Source organism: Cnephaeus nilssonii, assembly GCF_951640355.1.
Source record: "Cnephaeus nilssonii genome assembly, chromosome: 21".
NCBI classification, from domain to species: domain Eukaryota; kingdom Metazoa; phylum Chordata; class Mammalia; order Chiroptera; family Vespertilionidae; genus Cnephaeus; species Cnephaeus nilssonii.
Window position 1 is genome coordinate 39,760,500 of NC_137092.1, and position 19,163 is coordinate 39,779,662.

Here is a 19,163-nt window from a genome sequence, read left to right on the forward strand (position 1 = left end):
TTTCACCCATTCTGTGGGTTGCCTTTTTATTCTGTTGGTAGTGTCCTTTGATGTACAATAGTTTTTAATTTTGATGAAGTTCACTTTATCTTTTTCTTTTTGTTGCCTGTGCTTCTGGTATCGTATCTAAGAAATCACTGCCAAATCCAATGTCATGAAGCTTTTCCTCTATGTTTTCCTCTAAGTTTTATACTAAAACTAAAGGACAAGCTGAAGAATCAATTGTAAATAGTATAAGCTAGATGAAGACTTGAAATGAAATACATCATTCCGAGGGGAAAAAAGACAACATTGAATAAAGAAGATAGAGAAATTTATTGCCACATGAAATTATAAATATAACTCAGATGAATCAGACCAAAAAAATCACTGGGTTGACATTAAAATACAATGTACTTGGACCAGATTTGTTTCTTGAAGGCTTCTCCATTGACAGGCACTTCTGTAACTAATTAGCATAATTTGGTACAAACATTTTATGGATAGTTTTAAAGGCCTATAAAAGGGTGTTTTGTGGTTATCCATCATAAACAATAACAGATATTACATAAATTAATTGATGGGTTACATGTTTGCGTTTGTACCGTATCCTAGAAAGATCCTACTTACCCCACCTTATTTTATAAATATCAAATTGGATATTTTGTTGCTTTGCCAAATTGAGCAAATAGTTAGAACCTATTTCTTCTATATATGTATCAAGTGGCGTCCACTCAAAATATGGAATCCTCTGCACAAAAACAGAACACATTTTGCTGAAACTTTTTTTTTTTTGAAACTCTTGTTAATGTGGCTGTCAATTCCTAATTTTCCTAATATACAGCATTTATTTTTAAAAGATTTATCCCTTCACCTACTGTATTTCCTAAGCCTCCTTTGTAGCACCCCGCCCCCCAAATTCACCAAAAAGAGGAAAAACACTTCCTCCCCTTCCCTCTGCTGATTACTTTAGAGAAGGGGCCAGTAACGGGACGAATAGGAAATATTTTAGGCTTTGCAGCCTGTTTCCTCTGTGGAGCTCTGCTGTGGTACTACAAGAGCCCACTGCAGACAGCAGTAAATGATGGGTGTGGCTGCCTAAGGCCCATGGCTCTAGTTTGCCAGTCATTGATTTTGATTACCAAAATTAAATCTGCTCATATAAAATATATAGCGAGATAAACAATAATTTGGGGCCTAAAAGAAGGTATATCATTTTTCCCTTTTAAAGCCCATTAGGAAAAGCATCGTGTAATGCCTGGGAAGCATTCTCCACTTTATATATATTTGCACTGCTTCGTTCTTTTCTTACCCTGAGACATTTATTAAGAAAGGGTAACCTGGAGTCTAGTACATGAAACATTATTCAAGTAGAAAGTGAGATTACAGCATTATAGGAATCCCCACTCCCAATAAGAATGACTCCGGGGTAGCAGGCTCGTGCCTGCAGCATGCCCCAATGTGACACGTTAAAGGGCAATAAGTTCTCCCTGGCAGTTGTTGCAGCAGTTGAAGGTGATGTTTTCATATCTGGTATAGGGATGAAATCGCCCAATATTTTTCTTGGTAGCAAGTAAGGTGGTTGGTGAAGACTCAGAAAACGGATTATCAGGTGAGCTTTCTGTACTGGTAGCTGGGTCCAAAATGTGTAGCACCTAAGGAAAATAAGAAGTGATGTCAGAAATATGCAGCAGGGACTGTAAACCCCTGGGTTTTATTGAGGTATAACTACCTATGTAGCTCCATTTCATTAATATGTAACTATCATAAAAATAACATCTGAATAAGGAATTAGATGAGAGAACTTATTTCTTTTCTCAAAAAGCTCTAAATTTAACAATGATGTCTAGTTATTACACTACCTAGTTTATGTATTTTTTAAAAATGAAGAAATTGATGTTCTCTTATGGATACTGATGAAAACATAGAAGAAAATAAGGTTATATCAATTCTACCTTAAGTTATGTCCATTTTCATCCTAAATCAAAAGTACCCCTATCTTCTTCCTTTAGTCTTTCATGGAACTGCTTGGAATCAGGATTCTACCCGGATTCTTCTACTGAAATCCTACTTCACAGTTTCTGATCACTTACTTATAAAAATCAATGGCTTTTCATTTCTCTTACACCATGCTCCCTTATTCTTCTGCTTTGACTTTCCCTATTCTGTTGCTTTACTGAGGCCCACAGCAGGAGGAGCTCTTGAGTTGAAAAACTCTCCAATAAGGGTCACATGATAATGCTGGCTATAGTTCCTGTTTCTCATGTTCATCTCCTCCCGCCTGTCATCGTGTGATGAGGACAGGTTGGTGGGAAAGAGGGAGGCAGTGCCATTGGAAAGGAATTGGGAAAAGCACTGGTTCCATAAGCCAAGGGAAGAGAGTGCTACAAGCAAGAAGGAGCCGTCAGGTCTAGCCAATGCTGCGGGCAGCAGCTGCAGAGCGAGGGACACAACTTCCCAACAAAGAGAATGGAGGAGAACAGAAAAGTAAAGATGATGGGTTTAGTTTTAGCCACTGATTCATTTAGTAAATAAATGAGTACCTACTATGTGCAAAGGATTATACCAGACCTTGAGGACACATCAGACATAGCCCCCGCCCTTAAAAAGCTTATAGTTTGGGAGATGGAGAATCAAACAGTTGCAATTTTACATGTTAAAAGAGCTATAATACATATGTACAAAATGTAATGGAAGCCTGGAGGAAGAAACATCTAGGTTTGCCAGTGAGATTCAGGGAGGGCTGATTCTTCAGGTAGAGAGGTACAGGAAGGACGGTCGAGGCAGAAGGAATAGTATGTATAGGTGGGTGAGACACAATGGCCTATCTGTGGAATAACAAGTGTTTAAATACTGACATGTGAATTATGTGTAAATGTGTGTATGGGGTACACCTGGGAAATGATCCTTGAAAGGAAAAATGGAGGAAAGATTATGAAAATCCTCCTATACAATATAAAGAATTCAAACTCAATAAGGGAGGCTGGGAGCTGTTTGAACAGGAATACTAGGAGGAATGCACTAACATTGGGGGCTGGGGAGTGTGGAATTGACATTTTTGAAATAACTCTCTGGTAGGTGAAAAGCAAGACAGGGATATTAGTGAGGAGGCTCTTGCAATAGTTGAGGTTGGAGGTCAGTGGTTGAACTTGGGATAGAGCACAAATGATAGGATTTGTAAAACCAACAGGATCCGGGGGATGAAGGAAATAATAAAAATGATAGCTAACATTGATTGAGAAATTATATCACACTGGAACCTGCTCTGGGGTCTATATGCATTCTTTTATGGAATCCTCAGGACATCCCTATATAGCAGGTGCAGTTTACTAAGACAGGGAGTAGTGGAGAGGAAGGGGGTGGCTTTCCTTCTCCTTCTTCGTGGCGGGGGTAGAACACATGTGCGAAAGCAAGGAGAAAAGTAATTGTTCTATTTCTAGGTGTCTGTGGGACAAACATAGAAATATCCACCTGGATATGTCTTTTGAACAAAAAAAAGTCTCAGTTAAAGTCATAAGCAGAAAGCTTCGGGATAAGGAGTCTGCTGTGTGAGGAAATGCTCAAGAGCGGGCACAGGGAAAGGATGCTCCGTTCCTCAGATCGCAGGAAGCATGGTCACAGAAACAGCAGAGCCGTTGCAGAATCTATGGAAGTTTAAAAGCATGGGGAACAGATTCCTGTGGAACATCAACATGGAGAGGAGGAGACAAGGTTATGACAAGGAATTCAGTGAGGCAGCATGGGGCCGGGAAAGAGTAATGTCACAGAAGTGACATGTAGTACATAGGACAAGAGTCATTCAACACTCATGACCTTGGTAAGGACCTGGAGAACAGTGGAGCGAGAAGTCTGCTAGGGTAAGTGACAGCGGGAACTGAGGTGGACGGGACGTGAGAAACAAGTCATCTTGTCCAAGATTCTTGACTGTGAAGGGAAGGTGGTAAGGCCGTCTGCAGAGAACTTAGGGTAGAGGGAGGATGTTTCATTTTAGATGCGAGGCACTTGGGCACGTTCTTAAGCCAAAAAAAGAAAGAGCCAGTAGAGAGAAGGGGTGAGTGTTGGGGGAGCCTGCTGAGCCTGGAGGGGAGCTTTAGCGAGAAGGGGACACCTTTCCCAGTAGGAGGGATGTATGGAAAGCTGGCTGTCATGCAGGCAGGCGCCTAGATATCAAGTGGGACCTTGTGGTAGTTTTCTGCCTCTGCCCCCTTTTCCTTCTGTATGTGAGGAACCAGTCACCTGCTGCTGAGTTTGATGGGTATAGAAACAAAGAAGACAGAAAGTTGAACTGACAAAGGACTGGTCTATATGTGAGAATTAACAAGTAATTCCTTAAATCAGAAGTAACCTATTATCTACTCATGATTACTAAATGAAAAGTTCTACTTGGTAGTTTTCATATAAAAATGAATTCGAGAAAAGGCTAAAAAAAATAGGCCCTCTTTCAAAATAATTACATTTTTCTCTTTAAGGACAGAATAATGATATTCAAGGAAATTAAAGTTCAGAGGAGGAAATGATTTTCTCTAAGATCACAAGCTCATGTGCATGAGCTCATGTTGAAATCCCATGTTCCTGAACTCCAGTGCCAAGCACTTGCCATTACAACAAGCCACCCTTCAGCGAGAGGTCAGTGTTAGAAGTTCCACAGATCATACAAGGAATATTTTACCGTTTCAGCCATTTTTTCCGCTGGGGTGCTGCAGAATTCAACTGTTGGTGGACTCTTTTTTTGGCTGTTAGTTCCAACATTTCCCAGGAGATGAGCATTTACCGCTTTTGCCAGCTTGTGATTGGTTAACGCTAGTTCTGCTGTGCTGTGAGGCTGGGTGCTAGGGTAGTACGTCTGCTCTCTTCCCCACTGCAGGGAGACCAGGAGCTCCTCCAGTAAACTGCAGAGAACACGCATGCACACTGAACATTAATAGACAAAATACAAAAATCAGGAATGCTCAATGAATGAGAAACATATTTCTCAAGTTATATCTTTCTCCCGTATCTTTCTTTCAGAGTTCAATAAATCAGGAAGTCTGGGAAAAGAAGTTAAGATTACAAAAAGCACTTATCAATTTACTATATTATTATGTGGAAATAACTTAACAAGCAGTACTTTTTTGTCCTCATATCCTATAACAGGTAAAATACACTAGTATATCATTCAGTTGTACAGAACTACTGATTTGATTTGTGCATCTTACTCATATGGTATTTCCTGTGGTGAGTTGCATTAATTAATTTTTGAATGACATACTACCTACAATTCCTGGGCTAAAACTTACTTGGACATGACGTATAAATCTTTTTATACAGTCATGCTCCACTAAACGACAGGGATATCCTCTGAGAAATGCATCGTTACACAATTTCATCACTGTGTGAACATCACAGAGTGCACTACACACACCTAGACAGTACAGCCTACGGCATACCTGGGCTGTCTGGTACAGCCTATTGCTCCTGGGCTACAAACTCGTACAGCAGGTTACTGTACACAAGCATGTCAAACTTGCAGCTAGCAGGCTGCATGCCGTGAGTTTGACATGCTTGCTGTACAACATGAGATTAAGCAAGTGCAAGAGAAATTGATGCAATACAGAGACACTGGATGGATGAGGCTGCTGCTGGGGTAACATGGCGCACTATTTACTTGTTGCTTTTTGTAAGTGAAAGAGTACATTCTAAAATAATGATAAATAGTATAGAAATACATAAACCAGTAACATAGGTATTTATGATCACCAGGTTTATGGACTATACATATTGTATGTGCTAAGCTTCCATATGGCTGGCAGTGCATTCGGTTGGTTTTCACCAGCATCACCACAAGCACGCAGCCACGTCATCAGGTGACAGGAATTTTTCAGCTCAATTATAATCTTATGGGACCACTGTAGGTCCATCACTGACCAAAACATCCTTATGCGGTACATGACTGTATGTGGCTGGATTTGATTCATTAAAATCCTGTGAAGGATTTTTGCATCTATGTCATGAGAACTACTGGTCTGTAGTATTTTTGCAATGTCTCTGTCTGGTTTGGTATCAAGATAATGCTGGCCTCATATAATGAGCTGGAAATTGTTCCCTACTTCTCTATTTCCTAGAAGAGTTTGTGTAAATTTGGCTTTATTTCTTCCTTACATGTTTGCTAGTATTCACCAGTGAACCCCTTTAGGCCTGGACTTTCGTTTACTGGAAGGTTCTTAATTACAAATACAACTGTCTTAATAGGTTATGCTATTCAGGTTATCTGTTCTTGATACTCTTAGGTAGTTTGTGCATTTTAAGGAGTTTATCCATTTCATTAAGCTGCTGAACTTATTGGCATAGAGCTGTTCACAACATCCCCCTGTAAAATATACGCTAGTGTCCCAGTGCACGGATTTGTGCACATTGAAAGGAAATTAATTAGAAGAAATATTTTAATATTTATACAGAGCATGACTGTATAAAAAGCATGACTGTCGCTATTGGCATCTTGCTAATGAAAAGAAAATAGGATTCTACCGAGTCTCCTATCTACCTACTCCAGGACTTCTGTGAGGATCAAATGAGATGAGGCACGGGAAAATGCTTCACAGACATTTGATTAAATTGTAAAATGTTTGCACTGGCTATAAAGCAAGTTGGGTTCCTGGGCTGAAGAAACTCCAAAGATGCTCAAGGATGCTAGCCCCTAGGGAGAGGAAGCTGAAGCCAGGTGTTGCTACATGACGTCATTACCCGGCGCCCACAGCCACCGTTTTCGGGCTGAGCTGGGCTGTGGGCCACATTTTGCGCCATGGAGTCTTGGCAGCGTTGGCTGCAATTTGGTGGGGTGTTGCTCCGGGGTGGTAGCGGGCCTGGATCCCACTTGGAGGAAGCTGAGTGTTGGTTTGTCAGTGCCAGGTCCGTGATGCCCATCATGGCAGCTCCTGCACTGAGCGTCTGCCCTCTGGTGGTCAGTGCACATCATAGCTGCCGGTCGGACAGACGGACACTTAGCCTTTTATATATATAGATATTTAATCCTCACCTGAAGATAATTTTTTTGATTGCTTTTTCAGAGAGTGAAAGGGAAGGAGGGTGGAGGGGGAGAAACATCATTGTGAGAGAGACATCGACTGGTTGCCTTCCGCATGTACCCTGACCGGGAGCGGGGAGCGAACCTGCAACCCAGGTATGTGCCCTTGATGGGGAATCAAACCCAAGACCCTTTGGTGTGCTGGCTGATGCTTCAACCACTGAGCAACACTAGCCAGGCACTCTGTTATCTTTTTTTTATGTTTATAGAATCTATAGTGAGGCCGCCTCCTTCTCATTCCTGATATTGGTCATGTATTATCTTTTTCCCTGATTATACTGAGGTTTCTTAATTTTATCTTTTCAAAGAAGCCACATTTGGCTTTCTATTTCATTTATTTCTGCTCTCATCCTATTGTTTTCTTCTTTTGCTTAATTTGCTCTTTTTATTTCTTAAGGAGAATGCTTAGATTACTGACGAGACCTTTCTTCTTTTCTAAGATAAGCATTTAAAGTCATAAATTTCCCTCTAAACATTGCGTTAGTTGCCTCCCATAAAATCTGATATTTTCATTCTTCCAATTTCCCCTATAGTTTCAGTTTCCTCTTTGGCCTGTACTGATTTATTTTACAATAAATCATCGATGTAGCCCTGGCCGGTTTGGCTCAGTGGATGGAGTGTCAGCCTGCGGACCAAAGGGTCCCGGGTTTGATTCCAGTCAGGGGCACATGCCAGGGTTGCGGGCTCGATCCCCAGTGGGGGGCGTGCAGGAGGCGGCCGATCAATGATTTTCTCATCATTGATGTTTCTATCTCTCTCTCCCTCTCGGAAACCAATAAAAAGATATTTTTAAAAAATCAACGATGTAGAAGTACAAAGCGCTTTGGAGGGAGACCACAGATTTTGCCAGTTCTGGACATGAAAGCAAGCTCAAACACTGCAGAGTGGTCCTCCAAAAGACCCCCTTCCGAAGGACAAACAAGTACACGCTGTGGCTTCTATCAAAAGTTACACAGAAGTGCAACAAATATAATAAAAAATGACTTCTAAGTCCAGAGAGTTCTACGATAAATATAACTAATTCTCTCCAGTTAAGAATGTAAGCAGCAGATCTTCTATTCTTTTAGTCATCTGCCTTCTCCTGGGCATCTGTTTTGAAATGCTACTCAAGTATATACTCCACAAGCTATAAATGCAGCAACAGTACAGAACCGCCACATGCTGGGAACTGCAGGAGCGTAGAAGAGTCCGGATGTAAAAGGGCCATACGTGTGGGTGGCTTTCATTCCCTGGCGAAGCTGCTCCCGCTCACTCAGGAGGTCCTGGAGAGCACCCTGCGCGTCCCGGTGCTGACGCTGCAGAACTGCCCTGGAATTGGTCAACTCGTCTGCCATAACCCTGGAAGAGATTAAAATCTTACCTATAAATTCTCCGACGACAACACAGTGCAAAGAAGTTAATATATGACCTTGGCGACTGTCATTTTCAAAAGCTTACAAAGAATACTTAAAACATAGATAAATTACTTCTCAGTGTTTCAATCTTCACTAAGAAGCATTTAAAATGTTTACAAGCTGAGAACTCACTGAAGGGATTAAATTAAAATATTTACAAAATGACAAAGGAAACGGGCTTTCCTTATATATAGTGACTTTTGGAATGTTCCTCAATCTTCCTTCAGATTGACCAAATTTTGGAAAACATAACATTAATAAAACATTTTAAATATTAAACAGTTTAGAGGAAAACAAAAATGCATTATGTTCCTGCCATTTAATTACCTCTTTGCTCTTAGAAGAATATTAAAATAATGTAAAAAGGCTTCCACACAGGAAAACAAAGCCTTCTCTCTTGTCCAGGGTCCCATCCTTCTTTTACATGTAACCAGTACAGTTCCTTATACATTTTTCCAGAAAAAAAATTTATGTATATTCAACATAAAACTATGGGTTAAAAATAAATATATTTTTCACTTACAAAAAGGGGTTATTTAATATAAACTTTTCTATACTTTGCTTTTTTCACCTAATGTTTATCTTGGTGAGTTTTTAGTATTAGCACATATAGAACTATCTCATCTCCCTTTTTAAAAATAAAGCTTCATGTTTTCTTCTGATTGGATGTACCAAAGTTTATTTAATCAATTCCCTATTGATGGGACTGAAGCAAATTTTAGGTATGTTTAATCAGAGGAAAATCTTAGAACTAAAATTAAAGTCTCAAATCACAGCAACAACTAAATTCCGTAAAATAAAAATTTTCACAATGAATGATTAAATCAACTAAAATATCACTAAAGTATACTCTCTATTGCCCTTAAAACGTTATTGTCAGTTATGATCAGGATGTTAAAAAAGTTATATATTGCAATAATCTGTTGTCTCTTAAACTGTTCAAGGAGAATTAATTAACTTTCATTCTAAGACAATAAGCAGTATGTTCATTTCTCCAAACAGCATCCTATACTGTCATTTTCAAAAAGTTACAAAGAATATTTAACATAGTCAAATTAGAAAACAAAGTAAGGACTTTAAGAGAGTAGTCAATTACTAGAACGTAGCACAGGTATTAAGACATGAAGAAACATTTTCTTGAAAATTTATTCATCACAAATGTACAGCCTGAGTACAGCCTGGGAAACCTCTGGGGCTTTGTGAGATATCGCCAAATGATTGGATGTGAATCAACAGTTATTACTAGTAAGCATATTGCATGTGAAACACTGGCTAAGCACAGGGAATACACAGTTGGATAACCCCCAGACCCCATTCTCCAGTAACACAACGTTGGAAGGAGGAGGGGATCTATATAAAAGCCTAAGCAACCGGCAGATCAGCCAACCGGCCGGTAGCTATGATGTGCACTGATCACCAGGAGGCAGATGCTCAACCCAGGAGCTGCCGAGCGACAGAAACTTTGCAGAGTACCCCCTTGTACTCCGGGACCCCTCGGGGGATGTTGGACTGCCGGTTTCACCCCGATCCCTGCAGGCCAGGCTGAGGGACCCCACTGGTGCACGAATCTGTGCACCAGGCGTCTAGTAAATAGATAAAGAATCACAATTTCTTGCAGTTTCCCAACTATCAGTGTGTCCATGGGCCTGTTGGAGCGCAGCCTCATCCACTATGCATACATATGCCATCCTTCCCTATTTGTGCAAAGAGAGAAAAAGGCTGGGAAGCTCTATTATATATTAACAACTATGAGAACAAGCATGAAGGACAAAAAATACTATGTTACAGAGTGGCAATGACATGAGTTCTCCAGAAAATATTTTAGTTTTTTTAATTGTGATTTTAATGTTTACTAGGTATCTGAATTGACAATTTTGTTCTGGTATTAAATATTGTAGAGGGAGTGATTTCTACTATAGAGTAGTAACCTAGAATTCTGGAATGAGGGAGGATCCTTATATCTCTTCTCCCCTTAGGGAGTCTGTGCTTCCATCCACAGGAGTGAGAGTCCACATCTTCAATAATACATGAACAACCTGATCAGTTTGTCACTCTATAATTGACTTTCTTGTGTTACGGGTCAAAAGGCTAATAGATCAAAACTAGAAAATGGAAACTATTTAAAGCAGAACATACCTGCTCGCGAGGAATTTGCTTCGCCACACGTCACACTGTATTGACATTCGTTCTAACTGCTCGGCAAGCTGAGCTGTGTTCTGACCTAGGGCTTCATTTTCTAAAATAAGCTGATTTTTCTCACGGGCTAGACGTTCAAAGTGATACTGAAGATCATCACCAACAGAAGCCACCAGCAGCTTTTTTAACTCCCGATTGACCTAGAAGAGCACATAACAATGTAACACGCTCAGGGGCGTGTCAGTGACTACAATGTACAGAATGAACCAAAGAGAAACTGTCCTGTGTAATTTGAACCTCCATTATTTAAAGATCAAAAAGTGACAGTAAATATCTAAGTGTCATGATATACACATATTAACCAAACCTACTTCTATCTTTATAGCCCAGGTGGTTATAAACTGAGCCTCTTATAATAAGAGCACAAGTTATTGTCATAAAAATAACAAGCTGCTCCCAAGCAACACTTAAAGGGAAAAGTTAAAAAAATAAACAGTGAGTTTTGTTAAAAAATGACAGAATTTAAAAAAATATATATTTTTTAGATTTATTTTTAGAGAGAGGAAGGGAGAGAGAGAGATAGAAACATCAATCGAGAAATATCAACAATCGGCTGCCTCTTGTAGGCTCCCTACTGGGGATCGAGCCTGAACCTCTTGGTTCCTGGATGGAGCCACAAAGGCCAGTGGACAGAGAATGTTTTTTTAATCTTCTCTAACATTTAAAAAATAATTTCTGCCCTAACCGGTTTGGCTCAGTGGATAGAGCGTCGGCCTGCAGACACAAGGGTCCCAGGTTTGATTCTGGTCAAGAGCATGTACCTTGGTTGCGAGCACATCCCCAGTAGGGGGTGTGCAGGAGGCAGCTGATCGATGTTTCTCTCTCATCGATGTTTCTAACTCACTATCCCTCTCCCTTCCTCTCTGTAAAAAAAAAAATCAATAAAAGATATTTTTAAAAATAATTTCTTTGTGCCCTACGATTTTTCCTTTTAAGAATTTAACCTTTTGCACTCAGATGTCGAGATTAAAATTACTCTTGAAATGTATCAATAATTTGAAATATTAAAAAATCCAAATAAATAAGTTTGTATGAAAAGAAACTCGTTTTTTTATTCTACTGCCGCGCTTTGTAAAATCTGGGGTATTTAAAAAATTAAATCCCGAGTAGAATAAAGGAATCGAGAAAAAAGCAAGCGAGTGCAAAGGGTTAAGTAAAGGAAGAAACTCGGGATTCTCTACAAGCACATCCTTTACATTAATATTGAAAACACAGAAGTCAAAATATAAATGTCCAATCACAGGTATTGGTTTATGATGCAGCCACTGAAGAACTGTGGCTATTTGTAATAGAATATTCTGTGACATAAGACGTTAACAACTAAGGTGGCACTATTTGTAATAGAATGTTCTGTGACATAGGAAAACATTAACATCTAAGGTGGCACTATTTTCATTGTTTTCTGTATTTTTCAAATTGTTTACAAATACTTTTATAATTAGAAATTAGTTGTTAAAAATATATTTGGGTAAGAACCACTAACCAGTGTCACAAAAACTAAGAGGGGAAAAGTGGAAGCTAAGGCAATGTTGACTAAGATGAAAAGATTAAAGAAACACAATCAAACATTATAGATGGTTTCCATTTACAATGATGAGACCAATACTTATCCCACCATTCTCTTTATTCCAAGCATTATGTATATATAGGTAAAATACTTGGAATTCATGGATCCTTAAAACAGGATTTACGAACGAGCCAGTTTCAAAGCCTGAGTTGGCCAGTCTTTGGTCTGGAAGTTTACAACTGTAACCTCCTTTATAACTTTAGGTGTTCCTCACTCTTCCCTCTTCAACGTGGGTTAGAGTATAAGTTCCTGACATACACTAGTTCCATGTGAGGCCCTGAGAATGTGAAATCTGAGAGGAAGCATCTAGAGAGGTGACGAGCTGTAGTGAGGGGCACCTGCTTTCCCAGGAGGAATGAGTTCCTAACTCGCAGGCTCAGGGCCAGGTGTGGCGAGCCCCGCTGCAGCCCGGGACGGTCCTTACCTCCGTCTGCACGCGGAGCTGGTTGGAAAGGCCCTCTCGGTCCTGCAGCAGCCTCCTTTCCGAGTTCCTGAGCTTCTCCAGGGTGCTCTTCACCTCTGCGAGCTCCTTCCGGGGCTCGGCAGCTCCCTCGGACTGACCAGAGAGCTCCCCTTTCTGACGTCCGAGAGGCTTACCCTTGGCATTTTTGTTGGGGACAACGTGGGTGATAGCAGCTTTGGGAACCAATATTCTTACAGCTTCGACTTCCACCGCTTTCTCGGTGAGGATCTTGCCCAGCTGCAGGACTCCCGGGCTCTCTGGTGCGACTGCTTTCCTTCGTGGACTCGGAAGGACGTGGGGCTTTACAGGCTGGACTGCAGAGGTGACTTCAACAGACTTAGGTGGCTCCTCCGTTTCCATTCCATCTCCTGCTCCTCGGATTGGGGTTGAAGTCAGGGTGACTGAAAGAGGGAGCAAAAAACATCAACTACTTACTGAAAAGAAGAACCAGGAAAATGCCAAGGCACGTCTCACCCTACATCAGAATCACTGACATTTACAAAATGGAAATATTCAGACTGAAAGTAATTTTCAAAACCATCGTGTGTCAAAGAAAGACGAACTATGCCCTACGGTTCAAGCTTCCCTTAAGTAAATGGCCTCTCTCTTGGCAGGAAATGCAGATTTGGAATCAGGGTGTTTGGTTCTGACTTCTATTTCCTAGTGTGACCCTAGGAAAATCAGTTAACCCTCCATGAATCTCAGTGTCCTAACCTGCAAAACGGAGACAATGACAGTTGTGCTACAGGGTTGTGGTATGCAAAAACACAGATCAAGAGCCTGACACACCGTAGACACTCAATAATGTCGGCTAACTATAAAAAATATGCAGCTCTATATATGCATACTTGAAAACATCTACTTCAAAATAATTTATCTGTTGTTTGAACTCTTGGCAAAAAATGATTTGCACAAACTACCCAACTGAACTATTCAATGCTCTCTCTCCCAGGCCTCTAATCACTGTTCCTGCTGTCTTAGTCTCTTACGTGGCTTCTTTGGCCCTCACTGTGGTTCTCGGTTATCCCTAAGAAGTCAGCTTCAACTCCACACTTCACATTAAATCTTCCTGATTGTTCCGGCCCACTCTCTGAAGAATACCCATGGCACTTACTGTCTCAAACATTCAGTTTGAAGCTTAATCATGAACCAACATTATCATTTTAAGGGTTTTATACATGCTATTTTCTCTTTCCCAGTAAGTCTGATAAGCACATTAAGAGCAGACATTATGCCCCATACAAGTGGAAGGAACATGGTGCCATAGAAATGATAGGACTTTGGGGATCACCCAGATCTGGTGTGAATTCCTTTACACTATTACTATCTGGACAAAATCCTACAATGATCTCAGCTTTAGTTTTAACTTCCATGGAACTAATTTAATAATATTTACATCCAGGTAGTATTAAATCTGAATTTTAAATGAGAAAATATTAAGTAACAGGTAACCAACACTTACAAAACTTACCATGTGCCAAATACTATTCTAAATACTTTACATAGAACTCTTGTAATCCTTACATAACCCTGTGAGTAGTATGATTAGCTCTATTTTATTCATGAGGAAAATGAGGCACAAGGAGGTCCAGCAACTTGCCCATGGTCACACTACACAGCTAGTAAGTGAAGAGGCAGAAGTGAATTCTAAGCAGTCTGTTCACGAAGACTGGGGCCTTCCCCACTGCATATACTGCCTCTTCCAGGGTCCCGAAGTTCAAGTTCAGGTTAAAGTGTCCAGCACACAAGTAAATAGCAGGCATTCAATAAATAGTAGCACCCATCCCTGTCCTCCATGACGCTTAGTGCACTGCTGCACACGTTTACCAAACTCATCTGCTCAACGGAAATAAATGATCTTCCCTCAAGTAAGCAAGAAGGCAGCCCTGCTCACCAGCACACTGCCATTGCTCCAGTCAGTAGCCAACAGATCTGCCTCTTCCACCCGTTGTCTCACCGCCAGTGAGGAGTGTAAGAAAGGTGTCAGTCACCGCTCTCCAAGAAAGGGCTCCCTTTACTGCCTCAAGGCAGAGGTGGTTTAGCGCTGAGGAAGAACGGAGGGTGTGCTAGAACAGGAAGTGCTGCAGACCTTGAGGAGGTACTGAGGTGACACCTAACATACACGGAGCTCCTGAACTCATGCATAGAAACCCTTTGGCTCCACCTTAGATTCCTGCCATTTGACAAGTCCAGCACACACTGGAGAAGTGGGAGGCAAAGCCCACAAATATTACTAATTAACTTTTATTCAACTTACTGTGTGTGAAGGGCTTCTCTACGTCCTTCAGATGGGTGACATTTAACTTTTACACCTGTCTCATGAGGTAAGCACAACATACACATTTTGTAGACAGAAAAAGGGGCTTTGAAAAGTTGCACAGCTTGTCCAAATCATCTGTGTCAGACTGGGATTTGAATCCAAATCTGACTCCAGAGTAAGCTGTTAACTGGCCCAGGAGGCCATCCACAAACCACAACTACTGCCTTATCAACCTGAACTTAGTCTCTGCTAATGACACTACCTGGCAGACCATGGGAGCCCACAGAATTTATGACAGTTATAGTGAGCTTTCAAAATCATGCAGAGCCGATCTGCATCAAACCCTGGAATGGCCTCCCATCTCTCGCAGAACAAACAAGATCCTTAGCATGGCCTGCCCAGCTCTCCGAGATCTGGCCCTGCCTGTCTGCTGGGCTCCACTTCTGCCATTCACCCCCCAGACTCTGTATTCCAGCCTGACTTGCTTTTTGGAGGGGTCTCAATAGCAGCAAAAGTCTGCCTTCCTCTCCAGACATTTCTCTGCTTGAATATTCTTCCTAACACCCTCTCCCCTGCAGTTAGTTCCTACCCACCCTTCAAATCTCAGTTCACCCCTTCTTCCTAAGGATCTCTGGCTAATGTAAATTTAATTATCACCAGCCCACCTGGCATTTAAGACGTAATGTAGAATCATGAATTAACTACAATTTTTTTTTAAAAAAAAGAAACTAGCTCTAGCCGGTTTGGTTCAGTGGATAGAGCATAGGCCTGGGGACTGAAGGGTCCCAGGATCGATACGGGACAAGAGCACATGCCCAGGTTGTGGGCCTGATCCCCAGTAGGGGCATGCAGGAGGCAGCCAATCAATGATTCTCTCTCATCATTGATGTTTCTATCTCTTCTTCTCCCTTCCTCTCTGAAATCAATAAAAATATATTTAAAAAAAGAAAAAAGAAAAAGAAACTAGCCTGACTGGCGTGGCTCAGTGGTTGAGCACCGACCTATGAACCAGGAGTTCACGGTTCGATTCTGGTCAGGGCACATGCCTAGGTTGTGGGCTCGAACCCCAGTGGAGGGTGTACAGGAGGCAGCCGGTCAATGATCCTCTCTCATCATCGATGTTTCTACCTCTCTCTCCCTCTCCCTTCCTCTCTGAAATCAATAAAATATATATATATTTTTAAAAAAAGGAAACTAGAGCTTTACATTCAGGCCTGCTGAAGCTTAAAAGAAATCTCCTTTCAAACAAAATATGTTCAAGTTCCAATCAAATTCAATCAACTTGGTTCCACCACAGTTTACTCTTAGCTGCATTTAAACTGTCCTACTTACTCAAGGGCTTAGGAGTGCCAAGGTGTGCTACGTACCACGTGGCAGCTCCCTCTCTGTGATGGCTACGAAGCAAGCCTACAGGCACGCACAAGCAGGCACATGGGGGTCAGGGCTTCACATTTCCTCACCCAGTAGCTCACCTTTCATAATTCTATTTTTCTCATGACACACATAGAAACCTTTATTACACATGCACTGGGCACAATCCAGGACACATTCATGAGCAATGACCTTCTCCCCAGTGGGAGGACCATGATGTGTGGTACCAGCTCCGTAATTATGAGCAATGCTTACGTAAGGCAAAATGTCAACCCTATCCTTCTCCACTCTTTGAAGGGAACTGACAAAATAATTCAGTTGTGCAGCAACAGTATTTCCATCTGTGATCATTTACCAAAGATTAAAACATATCTAAGGTTTCTGGCTCATTCTTATTGTCTTCCCCAAGGATGCTGAAAGGCAGGGAAAGAACAAATGATCGGGGTTGGAAAACTTTTCCTGTAAAGGACCAGATAATAAATATTTTAAGCTGTTTGGACCATGAGACAAAGTTGAGCATATTACGTAGGTACTTATAAAAGAAGGAAAAAAAAATCCCAAAATTTTATACATGAAATTCAAACTAATAATTGAATAAAGTTTTTTTTTTTTTTAATATAGGTCTAATAATGAGAAGAACAGAGTTCTTTTTTATTTGGGATAACACTTGGCTTAAGTGGGACTCAGTTAGTGCTCCCTCTTATCAAACTGATTGCAAATGTTCGCAGGAGGCCCAAGGGCCCTAATTTTCAACCCTGCTCTAGAATACCGAGGCAAAAAGAAGATGATTTTGTAGTTTGTTATTAAACATTTCTCCTTTTCTCATAAAAGTGAAAATCTATGAAAACAGATGCCCTAAGTCAGCATGATGGTGCGATAGAAAGAACACCCAGACGCTGAGTTAAAATACGGTAACTCCAGTCCCTCCTGCCACATACTGTGTGACCTGGGGCAAATCCCTGAACTTTACCCTCCTCCCGCCTCAGTGCTTCCAGAGTAATGCAAACACCAGAGTGTCTTCAAATCATTGCTTTTCCTGCGGACTAGAGTGCTGGGAGCTGGTCAGGCTGGGGCTGCCTCCTAGCCTTTGTCTCCTCAGCTTCCGGACATGTGCTTGGCACAGAAAAGATGAATTGGTGCTTCCTCAAGTTCACTGACGTTAACACACTCCCTAGAAGATTTCACGTTAACAGCCAGTAACTAACTCATCCTAAAACTGCTTAATTTTTGTCCCCTCTACACTCAATCATCAGTGAAAAACTCAGCTATAGTCTGAGACACAGATGATTCCCCAGGCCTCTCTGAGATTTACTCCGCTGGCTCAAACATTCCTTTGCCCTATCATCATAAATGTCATGTTTTAAAAACAATTATCATCAAAAGAAGACTTACCTTTAGTTTCTAAACTCCCAAGAGTAGTCATTTTTAATCAATGAAAATGCACCCCAAGGCTTCTACTGAATAACCTAAAAACGTATAAAATGAAAGTTAAAACAATACTGTATAAACACATTTACCCTGAAACTTAAATATATTCTATTTACTTCTGTATTTAGTAACATGCATTTAGAAAGGGAGTATCCCTCATATCCCTTTTTTAACAGGTGATATTGTTAAAGCTACCAAATCTCTCTCACAAAAATAAAAATAAATCAGGTGGTATTTACGTGTCACTGTGCTCACCAGTATACTCTAAATTATTGGATGTGTGTCCTGATTTTTAGTTCAGAAATAGCACATTAGCTATTGCAGAGGCTCTTGCATCATTGATATAACAACTGGAAATTTAAAGTAATCCGTGCCAGCAGACATTGGCACTAATTTGTTCACTTTGTGTATCAGAGAGGAGCTTCTATTTAGATGTTTAACAAACAATAAAAATATTCATGATAGCTCAATTTGCACTTTCTCAGAAATAAGATTAAAATGGCATAGCGTGTACTTTCAGAAATGTATGCGTGGCCTTAAAGTATCGACTAAGAGTCCCTGCAGAACATGAGAAGGAAGGTGGTTCGAATGCAATATTAATAATATGTGGTGCACTGTACAGGGGAGAGCAACTGGTTTCACCACAAAAAACGATCACTCTGGGTACTCGCCGTAGCTCGGCACCGCGTCTCCGGGACTCCCCCCCTCGGCAGTCACCAACTCCGTCCACTGCCCCGAAAACAGGTCTCACAGTGCCTTCGAGGGGCAAGGAGCCCTCAAACCGCGCCGGGAAGATGCTGAGCGATGGACCAGCACCGCGGCGGGGTGTGTGGAGGGAGTGGGTAACTCCCTGCCGTCCCGGGGAGTCGTACCCGAAGTTCCCACCGGTCCAGCCTCAGACCCAAAGGCGTGGACAACCACACTCCAGCCCAGACTCCTCACCGTCTACGTCCCCTTGGCCCCAGCGGCCCGCGCTTGGACGTACCTCTGGGACTCTCACTCCTACCCAGCGGGCCTTCCGGTCCAGGGGGCTCGGCGCGAAGTCCTGGGGTAACTTCTCCGCAGTCAGTCCCCTTCCATTCCCAGCCGCCCGGCCGGCCTTCGCGACAGCGACTTCCCGCTCCCTCCTATCACTTCCGATGGATTACTCAGGGTTTCGTTTCCGGAATACGTTTCCAAACAAACAGGTAAACATACTCTGTCTTGCGTTTAAACTCAAGCAACACAGACCAGACGCTGTAGGCTTCAGTGAGTGAAAACTGGACAGATGCTTATTTTAAAATAAATTAGAGAATATTTGGACCTTAGTCGGATACTAGCTTGAACTTCCGGGTCAGCTGTCAACGAAACGGAAGTGATGACGCTGGAAAGACCTACGCGGTGTTCCGTCGTTCCGGGCCTCGGCGTCTGGGGCTGCGAACGTCGATGGGTGGGCGGAGCTTTGG

At 41.6% G+C, this 19,163-nt stretch overlaps 2 protein-coding genes across 2 annotated transcripts in view; one reads left to right on the forward strand and one right to left on the reverse strand.

Annotated features, from left to right (window-relative positions):
* CCDC181 (coiled-coil domain containing 181) overlaps positions 1–8,241 on the forward strand; it is a 28,242-nt gene extending 20,001 nt beyond the window's left edge. The window contains exon 6 of the mRNA XM_079760419.1: positions 7,823–8,241. The gene's annotated coding sequence lies outside the window, so the exon portion shown is untranslated. The remainder of the gene's footprint in view (positions 1–7,822) is intronic.
* On the reverse strand, positions 297–19,058 carry BLZF1 (basic leucine zipper nuclear factor 1). The gene is made up of 7 exons (XM_079760427.1): positions 18,704–19,058; positions 17,683–17,756; positions 12,621–13,060; positions 10,570–10,769; positions 8,249–8,377; positions 4,649–4,868; positions 297–1,634 (listed from the first exon to the last, which is right to left on the reverse strand). The coding sequence occupies exons 2-7, from the start codon at positions 17,711–17,713 to the stop codon at positions 1,449–1,451; spliced, it is 1,206 nt and encodes a 401-aa protein (XP_079616553.1). The 5' UTR covers positions 17,714–17,756; positions 18,704–19,058; the 3' UTR covers positions 297–1,448.
* Positions 19,059–19,163: the final 105 nt, after the last annotated feature.